Source organism: Dromaius novaehollandiae, chromosome 7, assembly GCF_036370855.1.
Source record: "Dromaius novaehollandiae isolate bDroNov1 chromosome 7, bDroNov1.hap1, whole genome shotgun sequence".
Lineage (NCBI taxonomy): Eukaryota > Metazoa > Chordata > Aves > Casuariiformes > Dromaiidae > Dromaius > Dromaius novaehollandiae.
The window spans coordinates 31054238-31072826 of NC_088104.1; the positions used below are offsets into that span (position 1 = coordinate 31054238).

Here is an 18589-nt window from a genome sequence, read left to right on the forward strand (position 1 = left end):
TTTTTCGGGTTGATATTTATTGGTTTTGGAAGACTAAAATATGGAAAAATATTCAAACAACAGGATCTGGTGAAGAAGCAATGAGAAAGATAAAAGGATGGGTCTATATTTTCAAAAGTACCATCACACAATTTCTTTGTTGTTCTCCAAATTACAGATGGGCTTCTTCAAACGTGTGAGACCACCTCAAGAAGAACAAGAAAGAGAACAACTGCAACCCCATGAGAATGGGGAAGGAACATCAGAAGCTTAAGCAGAGTTTTATCTGTAAGACACTCTGAAACTTTAAAAAGCCTACATCATACTTACAAATATTGGTTTCCCTCTTAAGGAGAAAACACTCCTGACTGCACTGCTGCTGATGTCAAAAGGTATCAGCACCTGCAAAATAAGAGCAATATATATAAATTCTCCCTTTTGTATTAATCATGTTGACACGTGTGACTAATGCATATGCACTGATTTGTGTGTAAGAAATTTAAGTAATACGTAGTGCTATGATTTTGCTTATTGGGATGTAGGAGACAACATCTTTTTATCGATTCAGACTGGCTTTACATGAATCGCTACATAGATTCCATTTCTACTCTTTAAGCCAGCAGCTTCCACAGATACTTGCTGGATTACATATTTTGATGGATTTTTGTTGTAGTACACTACACTAAATTTCCTATCTCATGAAAGCTAGGTGCACAAAAACGAGCATAGCTTGTTTTACAAAGCCGAAGAGTATTCTTTGACCCATTAATTCTGCTGATGACTTTTCTCCTGCTCAAAAAATACAAAAGAGATTATTCAGTGGAATCATTAACATCTGATCTCTTCTGCATCTCAGTTCCCCTTCCTGCCTAGTCATCTCTGCCCTGGAATCTTACTGTTCTGCATGGTCTCCTGTTTCCCCTCTGGACCTCACAGATACTTCTTTCCCGATCCTAGGTCCCTTACCTTAGAGATTGAGGCTATAGAAATAGAAGTGAGAGGGAGAAAGCTGGGGATGTTGTACTCTCTAGGGGACCTAGTGAAAAATGCAGGGCAGGATCCAAAGACTGTGCTGAGTATTTCCATGGAGCAGGATAGATGTGTCCCACAGAATTCTTGGCAGCATGGATCCATTCAGGTACTGCCAGGGACAAGATGGTGGACTCCAGCTTCCAAAAGGTATGTCTGATATGAAAACCCATAGCCTTTATGCCCACAGATCAAACCTCCACAGGGCTTAAAGCTGAGTTTTCTTGGGTTGAACTTCCCTCTCTGGCAAAACAGTATAGGGGGAATATTTGTGATAGGTTACCTGATGCACCCTGGGGAAGCTGCTAATAATTCGCACATTCTGCATTACCTTGTCCAAGTGCAGGACTGAGTATACAGAGACTGTTTAAACTACACTATCTGCCAGCCAATGTATCTAGATTACATTAGTACTTACCAGTGCTCGTCCCTGCCCTGCCACCTGCCCTGAAAGAAGTCAGCTTGTCAGTGAAGCAGAGTGTAGCCAGCAACATGAAAGGAGTTGATTAGCAGAGGTTGATTTGGCTTGTTTAGTATTAATCTTGCACAAAAGACTCCATTTCATTACCAGAAAAGACACTAAGTATTTTCTGTTTTATTGATGGCTTTTAAATGTTAAACTTAAGTGAGTTAAAATCAAGGGTTTAAATCCTTCTTAGCTTACTTCCTTCAGTATTGGTCCAGTAAAATGAAGCCTCTTTATACTTATGAAAGAACACAAGAAGGTGGCCTATATGCATTTTGGTAACCACATAACTGCTAGTTAGGAGGTTAGTTGGCTTGTAACCACATGTAACTGTGCTGCAGAAATTTTAGAGTAGACATACCTTACTTGAGATTTGTTTATTCTCCATTCAGAAAAGAGGAGAAACTACATTATAAACTCCTTAAATGCAGCCACATACAGAAAGGAAGGCTTCTACTATAATTATACCAGTGTGGTTTCTGTGTTAACAAACTCTTAGAGGGACAAGAACTCTGGTTTGGTTTGGTTTCATATTTTGGGTTTTTTCTCAAAGCTGCACTTCTCCCATAAACACTGCAGTGCTCAGTAAACCCAACATTATCTGAAATGAACAGTTCAGTTCAACTTTCATTTCTGTCTACTTTCTGAGATTTAAAATCTACAAATGACTTTCACTGTTAAGTCCACTCTTTTACTGAACTGTGATAGCATTTGAGTCATTAAGGGAGACAGCACAAAGTTAATGTGGGGGCCAGTTTGTATTTCAGATATAGGCTTGCATATTTATCCATTTACATGTTTTTGTTTCAGATGATTTCTTTAAGTTTAGTTTATATGAGAGGGCATGGGGCCAAATTCTGGTTCCACTCAATTTTCAAGGTCTTCAGTGTGGTCAAGGTTTCATTCTTGCCTTTACTTCTAGTATTGTTACTACCAATATAGTAGAGACTCAGGAGTCAGGCTTTGATCCTTGCCTCAAAATGTGACTTTTATAAAACATAAGTTCATTTCACAGGCTTCTAGGCTTTTAGTTCACATAGGTTGCCAATTGATTATCTATATGCAAGAGGACTGTTTTTATTCTGTCTTTATCTTAGTAAGTTAAGAGGTTTAAGACACTGTCAGTAGACAGGTAAGAGCTCTAATTCTTGTGTGTGCACACTTTTGTTACATGTACACACTGTGTTGACTTGAAATTCATTAGACTACTTGCATGTCTAGGCATTATAGGGAGATGGAGGAAGAAAAAAAAAAAAGCATGGTCAAGATCCCTTTGGCTCACGTGGAAGGGATACCACAGCCTTGTTAATGTCAGTGCTAACTACATCTTAATTTTACTGTGGCAACTGGAAACTCTTTGCTGTGTTTCAGGATAAAAAGGTACATTTTATTGGTACAACTGCTGTAGCTATGGAAAGTTCCTTCTGTGTATTGAAATTATGTAAAGTAAGACTTATTTAAGTGATTTTTATTTTCTTACCTTCTACTAGAAAATAATTGTTTCTCTATGTCCAGTAATTTCCAGTTTAATTAGTTTAAAAACCAAAAAACAGTAGTATAGCCAACTGCAGTATACAGGCTACTTAATGAACACAGATACAACACCCCAAATTCAGTTTAAAATTACATATGAGTTTAGGAGAGATTCTGAATAGAATGTTTTTCTGAATCGGGATGGGGATGAAGGGAAATCTTTGGTTTTACATTCCAGATTTGGCAATAAGATTACAGAATATATACGCACTTGTGTTACTATAGATTTCCCAGGGGCTTACAGGCATTGATACACTCTTATAGCAAATATTTTAGTTATGTTGAAATTTTTAAAGCAACCTTTAAAAATGTATTTTGGAGTGAGAAATTAATGCCCCTAAGTCAAAACTGATGTGCATAAGATGCATATTGCAAGTATAGTAAAATGCAAGTATGGTAATAGATAATTGACTTAGTCCTCTTTTGAGAGAGTTATCTTACATAAACATAGCTTTATATATATAAAATTAGCAATTATGTAATTTTACTCTATGGAAACATTTTAAAGAGCTAGATGTTTTATAAATGAATTACAAAATTCTACAACTAGTCCAGTTTGCAATTACTGCAGCATCTCATGATGCATATTAAAAGGTGATTTATATTGCAAAATGTGTATTATTGGTACTATATTTGACAATATTTAGAAAATGTAAAGAGAGGAACCAAATTTATATGTTTACATTCCTTTCAAGAAGCACTACCAAAATCTGGATTCATTCTTAAGCATGACTGCAAAGTCAGACGTGGGATACATTTATCAACATAAGTGGAAATCTTCGAGAAATATTCACAGATGTTAGTATCAAGTTTATGGGTTATATATGCCCCACTTTTCTGTTTAAAATTTTGATTTACATGTTGATCTTCGATTCACATAATGCTTATGGAACTTTAAGAAAGTCTGTAATATTTGTCCTTTCCTTATAAATTCCAAGCAAACATTTTTAATACTTAGTACTTTCTAAAATTGTGTCCATGCTTAAAGTCTTCATGGTAAACTTCCACAGGTATATTTTGAAAATATTTCAGCTGTATTCAGCATGTTCTTGGTGCTTTGAAGGATTCATATTGCACTTTCAAAGCAGTATAGCAACAGACTAATGCGCAGACCTATGCAAATGTTCCTGAAGAGTGAGAGAAGACTTCCAGCATGGCTGTCTTTTGAGGGAATGAGAGATTAGATTTTTTGCAACATTCTGGTCTGCTGATGGTTATCCTGGCACAGGTGCTGCAGTATTTTTTTCACACTCTTACAAATAATCACAGGGTAGCAGTGAAAATCTAGTCGGCTTCTGTCTTCAGTACAGGCTGAGGCTATTCTATAGTTTAATAAAATCATGGAAAACCTGACATTAATTTCAACTGGCTTTGAATTAGGCCCTTTATGTTCAATGCTGCTGACTGTTAATGAGAAAAAAAATGGACTTTTTAAAAGGACAGTGGAAATCCCAAATGAAAAGGAAGTTGGCAGCCTGCAGATTTGTTGAGCCTTCTGCAGAGAAGGATTTTTTTCCATTTTTCTATTTCTGAGGTAGGAAGAACTCATTAGTTTGGTTGTTGGTGGCCTCCTATCACAAAGAAATGCCACACTTGGGAGCATGATCACGTGCTGAGCTCTAATAATTCTCATTGACTTCACTGGGACCTGAACTCTTTGGTACTGAATCTCTAGCTTCTAATTCCCAAGTGCAATATAACATGATCAAATCTAGTTCATTGCCAAGTTGTTTGTTAATTTTTGTTTGTCTAATAACGGATGTAGCATCTGTTGACTGGCAGTGGTCAATATTTTTAAGGACATTAACAAAACCAGTGTATTAAATAAGGTGATAAATGAATGCTGTAGAAAGTTTTTGATCACCCACATTGGGTGAGACATGATATATATTCTAAAGCTTATCTATTACTAACTCTTGAGTTATTGAGAATTGGTACAATGTTCTTCTTTAAGTCCACGGTGGAAAATTTGACTAGAGACTCTATAATAATGGCTTTCAGTCTGTAGTGCTACTACTGTTTTATATGATTATGGTATCTAGAATTTCAGCATATTTTTTCCATTAAAAATCATAACAAAGGAAATCTAGGCTTATATGCATTGACCTCCAAATCTTTTGCATTAATATTGACTAACTTGACTCTTGGCTTTTGCAAAGTAGATGAAGATTTAATGTAGCATTTGAGTCTGCAAAAAACACTTTCAGGTTTAAGTGGCCCTTTCTAGTCCACAAAGGAAACATGTTTGTTACGATGCAAATATTTTGAAAATGTAACAGTTTATTTCTTCATAGTGGAATTTTTTGCATGGATTTTTGCTCATGCATTAAATTAGTATAGCATTGTTTGCATAAGCAGAAAATTAACTTACTAACAAGACTGCTGCATTTTTGGGTTTCTTAGTTATGTAATAAATATTAATAAACCAAATGGGAATATTTTCAGCAACTATGAACTTGTTTCAAAGGCCTTTGGTACTTTTAAAGAGAGCAATATACATTTGAAGTCACCTTATTGTTATTAAAATATAAATCTTGCAAAGAAATATGTGGGTATTGTAGCACAGTAATTTTGTATTGATGTCAAATATAGCTATTAAGCTATGTTTTTCTTCTCAACTCATTCTTTTCATCCTAATTCAAATTTAAAATGATTTTATTAGGTTATATTTTTATATATATGTATTCAATTTTAAAATACTATGATTGGATAAACAGTCTGAGAAATGTTATTGTAAGTATTATGTTGATTCTGGTGATAAGAATTTTGGAATAAAATACCTCTGAATTAACATGTCTTCTCTGAATTTTTTCCAGGAAATTTTTTTTTAAGCCATTTAATTCAGCTGAAAATATTTCATAATATATGTCTGTAACACACAGTAATCTACTGAATACGAAAAGGTTGCATCACATAACTTTTACCTTCTCAGCTAAGACAGCACGTATTAACCTCAAGTGAGAAGGATTTGTAACCACAAGCAAGAGGTCTGTTCAGAAATTATTTTCTCTCCTCTTCAGAAGACAATTTCCTACAAGAATTTGTGTACCAAAAGTAATTTGTTCAGATTTCATAGTTGTTACCTCACTGTTGAAGATGGTCATTTCTTGCTCTTTTGTTAGGAAAATTCTGAAAGAGATAGTATTTCTTTCCTTGTTGTATTATTAGATTAATTTCTTAGTTTTGAATTCTTTCTAGTTAACAACTGTATTTATCTTTGTGAGTGGGGTGACAGTAAATATTTTGCTGGTCAAAATAAAGGGGTACACTTTCATTTTCTATTGATTTAATATTTATTTATGTAGCAATACTTTAACTAGTTGAAGTATTAAATAGCTCAACATAGGCTTGTTAATTTTTAGTAAGTATCGAATACTACAGTTTCAAAATACAAAGGAAAACTTAGACTTCAAATTTTATTGAAGTACTTGTATGAACATCTCATCAATATATACTCTCATATACATTAAAAGAATTAGGATTTTATCTACAATGCTGTCTAAAGCTGATCTTCACACAAGATATTTCAGAAACATTTACCACAAACAGTTTTACCATATCTTGCTGATAAATCTTCTAAAATTTTGGTACTTTGGTACTGAACCGTTACCTCTCTTGGCAGACATAGAGACCATACTATAACTAAACTTGCAGTACGCAGATGTACAACATAGACATTTTAAATTTTGAGAAGCACAAAATGACAGTAAAACACCACATTACTAGTCCTTACAGCTTCACTTGCAGATCATGTTTACTTGTTACCAATTTTCAGGGAAAGCTTTGCAGAATCCTCTATATTTACATTTCAGCTTCATTTGTGTAGGGGCACTTCACTCCCTGACAAAATAGATGTTATATGATAGCCTTTCAGTGCAGGATGATGTGTGTGTATTTTGTAGAATTGTTTGAAGTTTGAAAAGTGTGTGCGACTTTTTGGTTTTAGGTCTGTTAGCTACCAAACAAATTTCAAATATTGTTTGCAGTATTCAGTCAAACACAATGTTGTATGACCTAGTTAAAGCATAAAGTAGACCTGTCAAAGACATCATAAAGCTTTAAGGACATAAAAAGAGATTGAGAATTACTTTTTCCTAATACTTAGGAAATCTTATTGTGTAAGATTTCCTGTGCCCTGCTATGAGGAAAAAATAGACTAGAGTAATACATGTCTTAATGCTTATCCTATGAAATTGAACATTATATAGTTAAACACCATTTTTGCCTATTATATTTCCTTATTAGAGTTGGAAAACTTCTTAAAGTAGTAGTTTAAAAAAAAGTTCTGAACCACGTTTAAAGACTGCAGGAGTTACTGCTGGACATATTACCTCAGGTAAATAAATTAGTTTGTATTGGCTTTCTTTTTTTCAAAGAAAATTTGGTTAAGAAAACATAAGCTTGATCTATGCTTCCCCCTCCCCCCCAAAGGGGGCTTTGCTGTATACTCTCTAGATGTAGTCCCTTCTCAGTAATTTATCTAAATACAGCAGAAACTTAATTTCCATGTATTATTCCCATTTGGAAACCATATTCCATAATATCTTTCATCATGCATTTAAGAGATTTAGTTCATAACTTTATAAATGAATAATTGCGATATTCACATCAACATTAATTTAGCAAGTTGCAACTGCAAGTAGGTTCAACTGCTCCTCCCCAAATAAAATTACTTTATTTCTAAAAGCGCAAGTCTCTGAGCACCTGGAAAAGACCGTGTACATGATGCACGCTTCCACATCACATTACTCATTCATTGTATGAATTCACAGAACTAACAGAGGAAGCAAATGGCTGGGAGTACTTGGCTGGCTTTCTGTTGGACCCCTCTCCTCCACCTGAGCACACATGGCTGCAGGGATGCCAAAATGACTCCAACCATAGTGCAGCTGTGGGGGTGGAGATGCAGCCCCCTTTTCTTTGCAATGCCCTGATAGAAGGTTAAAATGGGAACCTGGTCGAGATGTTAACTAGGTCTCCTCGAGACCAAAAGCGCAGTCTCGCCCTGCTCCTGAGCTGGCGTAGGCGAGTTCCAGATCAGGCTCATGACTGTTTTTATTTCCCTGCTTTTCGTGCTCTTTTGCTTGCTTAAAGGTCATTCCATAAGTTTCCACACAGTTCCCAAGGTGGGTTTTGCGGAGTGTTTTGGTGATGCTGAGGAGTCGGGAAACCAACCTCGCTGAACCGCCCTGAAGCGCACCCCAGCGCCGCGGGGTTCCCGCCAAAGCGGTGCGTCTCCCCCGCCGCGGCGCCGCGCGGGCAGCTGCGAGGCGCCAGGGGGGAGGCCGAGCAGCCCGTCCGGCAGTGATCCTGCAGCACGCCCGCGCGCCCCCAGCAGCCGTGGGAGAAAGTAACTTGCATTTCACCATAAATCCTCGATCTGTATGAAGTAATCGTTAATAGCAGTGAATCATTATGCTTTACTGTCGAGAAATACAGTGAAAAATAAGACTGTAGTTGATAAGAGATCTGTGAAAAATACTCACTTTAACCAGCCAGTTGCTCTTTGGAGCAATTTCGAAGACATTTTTGCTCGCTGTTCAAAGGCGTTGAAACGCTGGCGGCACCCCGCTGTGACAGTCCGTTTGGGGAACAAACCGCTGGCCGCCGCCGCCTTCGCCGCGAGCGGAGGCGCCGCCCCGTCACGTGCGCGGGGCGGGGAGGGGGCGCGGGCCGCCGCTGGCCGCCGCCGCGCGTGGGGGCGGCCGCCGCCCGCCGCAGTGCTGCCGCCGGAGCCGCAGCCGGAGCGACCGCCGTGGGAGCCGCCGGCCGCCGCCTCCCGCCCGCCTCGCCGCCCGCAATATGCCTCCGCTGCCCGCCGGCTGCTCGCCATGCCGGGGACCCGCGGGCGCCTCTCCTCGCTGCTCCTGGCGCTGGCGGCCGCGCTGCTGCTGCTGCTGCTGCTGAGGGGGCGGCTGCTCCCCGCCGCCGCCGCCGCCGCCCCCAACCGCCCCCAGCAGCAGCGGGCGGCGCCGCCGGGGGACGCCGGCGCCGCCGCAGGTACCGACCGGGGGGCGGGGGCAGGTGCGGCAGGGCCGGGGCGGGCGGGCGGCCTCTGCGCGGGGCCGTTGCCCCCGCTGGCTGCGTCGCTGGAGGGGCGGGCGGCGGCGGCGGCGGGGCGCAGCACCCCCGCGGGCGGCGGGGCAGCCTCGGCCTGCGGAAAGGCGGTGTTGTGCGGCGCGTTGTGCGGAGAAGCGGCCGTTCGCCGGGGCGCGAGGCCGGCGCCGCGGTCTGTGGCGGCGCCGGGGGGCGCCGCGGCGGGGGCAGGATCCATCTTCGGCACCGCGGGGCCTGCGCGCGGCTGCGGCGGCGGCGCTGCTGCCCTGACAGGGCACCGGGCCTCGCGCCTCTCCGGCCTCCCCGGAGACGGTCCCCGCGCGCCCCGCGAGGGTCGTGGGTGCCGCGCCGCGCCGTGCCGTGGGCTCCTGCCCTGCGCGCAGGCCGCTGTCCCCCCCGTAACGCGAGGGGCGACACGCGTGCGAGCACCGCGTCTGGGGTCGGTGGGACCGGCGACGGTGCTGCTGCGCTTGCGTGTTTCCACATCGCCTCTGCAGAATGAGGGAAGAAACCGTTTTATCCAGCAGCTCCGAATATGAGGATGATGTGCGCGTTTCGGCATCCGGCTTGGGTACCACAGGCACACGTGCGAGGTTACCCAGCTGCAGAGCGGGGGCAGGCGGTGCGGTTCTCTTTCTTCATCTAGATTTAAAAAAAAAATAAATAAATTAAAAAAAAAATTCTGAGGTCTTAAAGGCTCAAACTACGAAAAAAATCATTCTTTTTCCCATCACGTTGCCTTTCACAGAAGAATTTCAAAATGGTTTCAAACATTAATTATTTAAGACCTTCCAGCACCAAGGCTCCATATGGGCAAATCACTTAAGCATATGTTTAGCTGTGATTTTTAGCAAGCATATATGCATGTTTCTGTTTCCAGTTGGTTTCAAGCAGATATAAAATGGGCTTAGTTTTAGGCATATGCTTAGTATTTTGCTGGAGTGAATCTCCTTTACAAGCCACTGAAGTATGTATGTTAATTAGGAAATATAAGCAAAGATCCTAAATTATGGTCTCTGCTTGCAATTTCTTAAAGATGTAGAACAAAACAGCAGGTTCTGTAGGACATGAACACAACTAATGGTCATTTTATATGTGCGTGTATCAGAAAACTTAAATTTTCCTGATACAGCCTTAAAATACCTTGATTTGGCTTTGGTTTTCTTAATTTTTGTTGTTCAAAACCTTAAACAATAGGAATTTTTAAAAATGGTATTGAGTGGAATGTTTGGCTTTTGTTTTTTCTTCCAAACTGATGATTTTTCATTGTTTAGTACCTTACTCTGTTTTTCAGAGGAGTATACCATTAATCACCATAAAACCCCTATTAAAATACATTGTCAGCATTTCTAACATGTGCAGTTGCACATTTTACTTATTAAGAATTGAATGATCTTGCAAAAAAAAATAGGCAGTTTTTGTAACTCACGGATCCTTTCTGGTGTCAGGTATGGATTTTATTTCAAGAAGCTTTATTACCTTATTGCCTTCAGGGCTGGCAAAAATCTTTGGCACTAAATTTGACACCAGTGCCATTCATATCTGCAGTTACATAACTGTGCACTTAGCTGCTGTTGCTTTCCTTTATTTGTTTATTATGCTTTATCGGTTTTGATGTGTAAGAGTCCTGGAAGTGTTCTATAGTACACAGCTTTCATGATCAATCCTAGTACATGGATGTTAAAAATGATCATTTGTGCTGATCCTCAGTTACATTTAAATGCAGTTACAGCTTTATTTCTCTTGTTGGCTACTGTATCTTGTTGGACATTCCATCCTTCAGCTTTTTAAATGATCTTGGTAATTTTTTCTTCTGTATAAAATTGAAAAGGCCTGTATTGATAAATCGTTAAGAAAAGACTAACTCATGTCATAAAACTTTTATTATTCTGGAGGAGCTGCTAAATACCTTAGTATTTTGTGATGTTAAGTACTTTCAGTGGAGTACTTATGTAATTTTTGATATTGTGATGTTTTTGAAATTTTAAGTAGGTCCAGAGTTCAGATCTTTATCAGATATTAATTTCTTTTTTCATAATAGTCTCTTTTGATGGTATACTGCCAAAAAGCAGGCAAGATAAATGACTGTTGCATTTCCAGCGGAAGACTGGCAGCGGAGTAATCCCTTAACAGGACTGTTTTGAAGAGCCCAAAGCGCGTTCCGGTGGCAGCTGCAGGCCCTGTGCTGGGAGCTCCCAAGGCAGGCAGTGGCCTGGCTCCTGGAAGTAAGCAGAAGGAATCTGCTTGAATTTGGATTTACTCTATTTGTTTGCAACTCCAGTGTTGCAGATGGAAAGGAACCTTAACATCCTAAGACAGGGAACGTGGAGAGCTAAGGTTTTGATTTGCCGCCTTTTCTCTTGTTTGACGTTCCTCTTTTGATACCCCTGTTATGTCCAAGCTAATTACACAGCTTTACAGATCAGTTCTCTCCTGGATTAACAGGCTTCTGCCAGTGTAATTATTATGCTGTCTCAGAAAAGATGCTGAAGTCTGTGCAGCAGCGTACAAAGGTTTGCGGTGCAGACTCTACTACTGACACACAGATGTAGTAGTGAGAAGGTACAGTTGCACATGACTGAGTGGTTTCTTTTTTCATCTCCTCTTTCTCCTCCCTTAAAAACAACAGCAAAGCTACCACTGCCAAAAGAAATAACTGAATTTTAAAGACTAGGCAAAGAAGGCATGCACAAGGACTCAGTTCATGGAGTTACTCTGACTTGTGTTATGTCATGAATATAGCTATTCTTTCAAACTTTAGAAAAAATATCCAGGAAGAGGGAGCCAGGCCTCTGTGGCTACCATGGTGATTGCCCAAGTGTCCCTGTCTCAGTTCCAGGTTATGTACATATGCAGTCAGTTTTTTTGCTTTCTGTACAGCAGTTTTAGAAATCTGGACTCTGATATGCAGAAGTGATTAAGAGAAGTCATGGGAGCTTTGAATACTCAGAAGCTAGTAAATTATAATTCTGTCTTTGATTCAAAGCAAAACAGTTTTTGTTTTCCTTATTATGTTTATCCTTATTAAAATGTCTTCTTTACAGGTGATATGGAGATACATTCATTAATATTTGAGAGCCACAGGATATTTTGGGTGTGGTGCATTGTTATTCCTTTTATAATGCAGGTATTGTGCAATAAGCAAAGCAGAGACCACTAATTGCATAAGTGATACATAACTGCATCAGTTCTGTGGCAAATCTACCATGTGTATTGAATGAATGGGATTATTCTGGAAAAAACAGCCACTATGTAAATAGATGCTATCACATTATGTATAGACGACACATAGAATGACATATACCATCTTAGTGCTGGAATTATTTTCATTTTGCAATGTTAAATTAGATTTGAAGCATGTTTTAAAATAGCTATTATTTCTTTAAGTTTTTGTCATAAAACTGCATGAAGTTCAGTGCTCTGAGTATATCTTCCATATCTTTTGAAATGCCAGTATACACAAGAAAAGACTTGCCATCACATTCATTGTAGACCATTCCCAATCCACTTCCTATTCCAGAATTTATGGAAAAGATTTTGGGGGGTTGTTTCTTTGTTTGTTTCAGCAGGTGGCTTTGAATATGGCAGGAAGATCAGCTTGATTTTTGGATGGGATGAAATTAAAAATGGGGGTGGGGTGAAATTAAAAAATGGTAACTGCTAATAGTACTTCTGAACAAAGGAGAGGGGAGAACTGGAATGGCTGTGAATATTTATGCAGTTTGTTCCATTCATTGAGACTAATAAGACAAATACATGCTTGCCTGCAAAACCTGAAGAAAATGAGATTCCTTGACTACCTGTTGGAGGTAAATACCCAGAGTGGATGCTGCCTTTGGAGTCTGAGTCTGTGCCCGTTCCTCAGTACTGTTTATTTGCATCTGGTGATGTTGCTATCTAATGTTCTAGACAAGAGATTTCTAGTTGAGGTTTTTCAGAAGTCTTTGGTATACTGCCTTATTCTTTCTGGTCATTCAAGGAGATAACTTTTTTTTGCACTTCCTTTTATCTGAGATACTGGAATAGAAGTATTTCTCTGACACACATGTGACTTGTACTTTTTTAATCTTTGTTTTCAGTGTTAGTTTCTAGTTCTGAAATATTTTTCCTAGTGATTTATATTGGTGTGTAGGTACTGCTTAAGTATTTAGAGTAGCTTTTGGTTTGATAGCTTGTTCTGCTAATGTGGGCTTGAATTTAGGCAGTAATAAATCCAGTTTTCTTTTGAAGCTTTTGTTGCAGTCAGATATAGATCCTGAGAAAACGAGTGAGGAGTTAAGAGATGTATAGGAGATTCCGCAGCATTCCTATAAAGAAGGAAATTATTCAGCAATTTTCATGACTGTGTAAATTACATAGGATGCAGTTCGTTCTTATGGAGCTAGAATTGTCTAATTAGATACTTGTGATCTGCTCTGGGGCTGAATTTTTCTGCAACCAGCAACACGGTGTTCTCAGCCAAGAGGTGTTAGAATATAATCAGTGTCATGGAAAAGATTTATTTTTAAGTTGTCAAAGCTTACAGGTTGTTTTCTATTGGGAGGTGGAAAAGATGGTTTGCAGTCTTTAAAATAAAAGACTGTTCTGATTGTTTTTAGATGTATCAGATGTAGACATTCAGTCAGAATTAATATGTATTTCTTATACAAAAAAAGTAATGAAATTTGTGGAAGCTAATTTTTAGTCAGGTGAAAAATTATTCTTTTGTTATCAAATAGAACTCAAAAGCATTGCTTACCTGCTCCAGCAAAATGGTATCATGCAAGCAACAAGGACAATGCAAGCAACAAAATCCAGCACCTCTGAAAATACATTCAGAAAACTCGTTCTTTGATTTTTGCTGCTCAATTTGTTCAGCTTTATTTGCAGCTGAGACTTGTAGTGCTGGTTTCTCAGCTAGGTGAAAAAGTATGTAAGATTTAGACTTGAGTTATTGGAGACAGTCTTAAGTGACTTAGCTTTCTGTGCCACTGCAGGATATCTAGAAACAAATAATTACAAAGTAAAGCTTAGTGAAAACGGTAGAGCAACAAAAAAATGAGACAGGGCGTTAGGAAACTGAAGGGTTATAAAACATCTGCAATTTGAGTCAGAAATGCATAATGAAAAGGAAGTATGCATAGATAATTTAACTTGTGTCCATATGATCCATGACAGTTCAGTCAGTTGCTGATAAAAGAAATAGAGGATTTGAGGGATTTTTCCTTCCCAGAGCACAAATTAAAAAAAAAAAATACGCTTTTCTAAATTTCAGGAAGAGATTTGATGAGATATAAGCAAAAGGGTACTGAGGGTTCTAAAGAGGTAAGCAGCTCTCCTGCACTGAAAGCTTGTTTTTTTCATGAAAGCTGTTATATATTATACAGCATCATGTTCTATAATTCAAGAAACTTCACTTCAAGAAACTTGCATTGATAGTTATTTTCCTAATAAAGAGCTGAGAGAAACAAGGGCAGAAATGTGCATTAGTCGTCACAGAAATAGGACCTACAATTACACCCTGATGAGAAGTGGCAGAATGCAAGAGTAATGAGTGATGGCAGGAAGCTACGTGTTGCAAGGTGGTAGTTTTTGTTTTGTTAAAGTTTCACTCCTTCTCTCTAGTCTGTTGGCAGATGATAAATCATCAAAGAGCAACTGATATGTGAAAACACTCACAGAACTGCTGTCAGGCTGAAAAAAGGCAGTTTCAGGATTTGGAATACAACTGCTGATCTGTGTCACTGGGGATCTGTAACACACATTACGGATAAATTGGGTGATAGTAAAGGAAGTTTTTGCAGTCTGAGGCAAAGATCTGAGGGGAAGGCTTATTGAAAATAAACTTAATTTTTGGTGTGATCTGTCAAACTTAGAAAAATAGTGCAGGTTGTTGTAGCATCTTGAATGCTGCGTATTTTCATCTTCACTATATTCTGCTGTTATGAACAAGGATTGAGGCACAAAGGATGCATCTGTTCTGTCACATTGTAGTACTCCTAATTCTTTGTTTAATTTCTGAATTCCATTAATTGCTTCCTGAAACTACCAGATCTGTCTCCTCCTACCTACTCCTAGTTCCCCAGAGCTATTCCAGCATATCACATGTGCTCTTGCAAGGCCCTAGCACCTGAATAGTCATCTTCCACACATGTCTACAAGAAGCTGTATCTAGCAAGCTGCAAAGCAGCTATTGCATTTATTGCTTTGCTTTTTTGGCACTGTAGTTGTAGGAAAAACATGAGATTTGAAGGCAGTTTTCCTGCTAGCACATGTTTGAAGGGAGGATGTGAATGTGTGCAGCTTTACAAGTTGCTGAAATGGCATCTGCTGGGAAACTTAAGTTTAGAAAGCTCAGGAGAAATTAATCTTCAGGAGCAGCTTAAACTTGCTGTCTGTAAGCCAGGTATTTGGTAAGGAAGGCATCACTCAGGCTATAACTCATCTTTTCAGCTGAAATAGACACTCCAGATCCTAGGTGTCTGTAGTTACCCGAAAAGCATGAGGTGTTTAGGAAAGGGCCCATCGTTCTAAGTGTTGTCTGAGGCTGTGGCACAAATAAAGCTTATGCTGGCACAGCCCTCACCACACTTTCTTCATTCCACACAGGCAGAAGAGAGTCAGGGCATCATCACTCTAATGCATGTATTGCCCTGTCGTCTGGGGAGAGATGGATCAGGAGGGGGTGGTGCTTAGACCTTCCATATGAGGGGGCATACTGTAACTTAAGTGTGAGCAGGCTCTCACATTAACTAGGCGATAAACATCAGCAGAGCATAGTGCCATTGTGTGTGGAGGACATTCCCGAAGCACCTGTTATCTCAAATGCTGCCTCCCAGTTAGAGCACAAGATGTGAGTGTGGCAATTAGCAGTTCTGTCAAGCAACAAACTGTATCATACACTGCAAACTGCATGAGCAATTTTCAGGTATCTGTGGATAATGTGAGCAAAATCTGTTTTCCCATCTGAGTTGGGCCAGCTGCTGTAACTAGTAGTTTCCAAATGATGTTCCTTGCCCTCTGAATGCAAGCATGTTATGCATTCTTGTAAGCAAAATACTGATAGGTCTGCAGTTTATTGTATTTGCATGGCATGACCCTGGAGATGTAAGTGTATTTTTGTCTGATGTAGCTCCTGGGAACTATCCTGTGCCGGCCTGCTGGGCTTGGCAGGGCTAGGGAGTGATGTTCTTTCCAGTCTGTGCGTGCTTAAGCCCCTAAAGGCTCACCAAGTGAAGACATGAATACTGTCTGATTCCTTTGCTGTCCTTATTCCTTCCCCCTCAGTTTCTTCTCTTTCTTTCTCTTACCCCAGGCTGTGATTAAGCTTTACCATGCATGCTTGAAAATAGTCTCCACTGACTAAAAGCTGGTAGTGTTCAGCTTTTGGGGGGCAATGGTTACCCACTTTGACATGAGGACGAGACACTTGAAGATGATAGGTTACAGGGTCAGATCCTCCTGCTGGGCTTCCCATATGGCCCTCCTCATTTAAACATTCTGCATCTACTGTTGACAGCCTCAGGTACCGAAGACAGTGCAGTCCTATCAGTGGAAGAACTAAGAAGTGGCTTGTCACTGAGATTACATGGAAAGAAACTGTGGCTCTAGATAGGACAGAGACAAATGGATTTCTTGGCCTTCTGCCTTCTGATTTTCCCTGTCCTGTTTTGAAAGACTTGGATGTTTTTGAAGTGGGTCTCATCTGAACTGCTGGCAGCTGTAGCTGGATAACCTGCAAATAGTGGCTGAAGAGCTGTAGTGGGGAGTGGCTTTTTGTATTTAACAGGGGTTATAGAGTGTGAGTAGGGGGCAGATATTGAGAGCCAGAAGCCCTGGGAGGTCATGAATTGCCAGAAAGCAGAGATTCTTAGAAATATTTTAACATATCCCTGTGTACTCTCATTGAAGTGTGGTATTGGCATAAGCATTGCACCCCAAGAGGGCGCTCAGGCCTGCAGAGCCTGGTTAGATTAGTGTATGCTTTAGTTATACATCTGAGCGTTTGCTTGAGCCTTCCTACCAAAACCAGTGTGCTCATAGCCAGATAAATTGGAGGACTGACCTGTTATCATACTGCCTATATTGGAGAAAACAATTGAATGTAGCTCTCTGAGTTTCTAGCCAGTCATTAATAGTTCACCTGCCTCTTCTGAAATGTTTTCTTCTGGGTGACATATTGCCTTTATTCCTGTTATTTCCCATCTGTTTTTTACCTGTATTGAATTACTGAGCTTTCCTGCTTGGGTGTCCATGTAATTTTGGGGTTTTGTACGATAGGTTGTTTTATTTGCAGTTTTCTTGTAAAGGAGCAGCTCATACCGACATTTTCATTACTCAAACTGAAAGCTTTTCCCTGCAGAATCATTGATGTCTCTGCTTCCACTGATTGCAAGAGTTGCAGTAAAAGCATGCAAGATACACTTCATCTTTTTATCCGATTTCCTTAATAAAGTACAGAAGCTGCATGAAGCTCTGAGCCCCAAATTATCATATGATGCTGCTGCTAAACCACTGGGGCAGATTTGCCAAGTATACTTAGATTAGCAGCCAAAAAAACTCCCAATCAAGTGAAGATAATGTTTGTACTTTGGGTCTTGAGTTGTTGTCGTCCCCCTCCAGTGTTTTCTCTGATTTTAGATTAATTAAAGATTTTAAATTTCCTTATATCTCCTCAGAGCCTACCCTGCTTCAATTTATGACTGTTGTCCATTGTTGTTCTGTCATGCATCTCAGCAGAGAGCCTGGCTGTGTCTTCTCAGTAACCTTCTTGTAGGCATTGGAAAGCTGTGATTTAGGTGTCCCCCCGTCCTGTGTGTCCCCCCTGCCGAAGCCTTTCCTGTGCCCAGTTAAACAAGTCTAGTTCCCTCAGCCTCTCCTCCCAGGGCAGGTGCTCCAGCCTCCTTACTATCTTGATGGTCCTCTGCTGAACTCAATTAATCATTTGTCTCAATAATCTGAGATTACAGAAGAAAGTATTTGCAATAAAGAAATGAATCCTAAATAAGTGAAGCTCTGTAGACCACAGCACTTTGTCTCCTCTATTACATATATCCTTTGCCACAGGAAGGCGAATTCCTCAGCTTCCATAGTGACCAAAGTTTGAACAATCTGCTGGGTGTCTAACTGTAGCAATAAAATAGCAGCAAATAAAAATACAAGATTGCTATGGTAATTGTAACTGCCATCTATAGCTTCACTATCATGTGTCAATTTTGAATTTCATTGAATTTCTTATTCTTTATACCAATATACCAGTACAGCAAAATATGTGAGATGGATAGAATTCTGTAATGAAAATTCTGATTTATCACATCCTGTGAATTCACATACTCCACATTGGGTGGTGAAACATTCTGGTTTTAATATGCAAGTTGAATGAAGAAGGCAGCTAGTGGGGAGAAAATAGCATTCAACCATTTACCAAGCGAGTACCTTACAACAGTATGTGGTATACATGTAAAAGTATTCCAATAGAATTCTGTTAATGAGCTCCGTGTATAAAGCAGTGTTAAGGGAACACAGAAATAAACATTTTCCACATCT

General features: G+C 40.0%; 2 protein-coding genes across 2 annotated transcripts in view; both read left to right on the forward strand.

The window, feature by feature from the left end:
- Positions 1-5798, forward strand: part of ITGAV (integrin subunit alpha V) — a 51520-nt gene extending 45722 nt beyond the window's left edge. Inside the window, exon 30 of the mRNA XM_064515054.1 lies at positions 158-5798. Coding sequence (XP_064371124.1) covers positions 158-253 — 96 coding nt within the window. The 3' untranslated portion in view covers positions 254-5798. The remainder of the gene's footprint in view (positions 1-157) is intronic.
- Positions 5799-8645: 2847 nt separating this feature from the next.
- Positions 8646-18589, forward strand: part of FAM171B (family with sequence similarity 171 member B) — a 32722-nt gene continuing 22778 nt past the window's right edge. Inside the window, exon 1 of the mRNA XM_064515055.1 lies at positions 8646-9007. Within this exon, the coding sequence (XP_064371125.1) occupies positions 8839-9007 (169 nt within the window). The 5' untranslated portion in view covers positions 8646-8838. The remainder of the gene's footprint in view (positions 9008-18589) is intronic.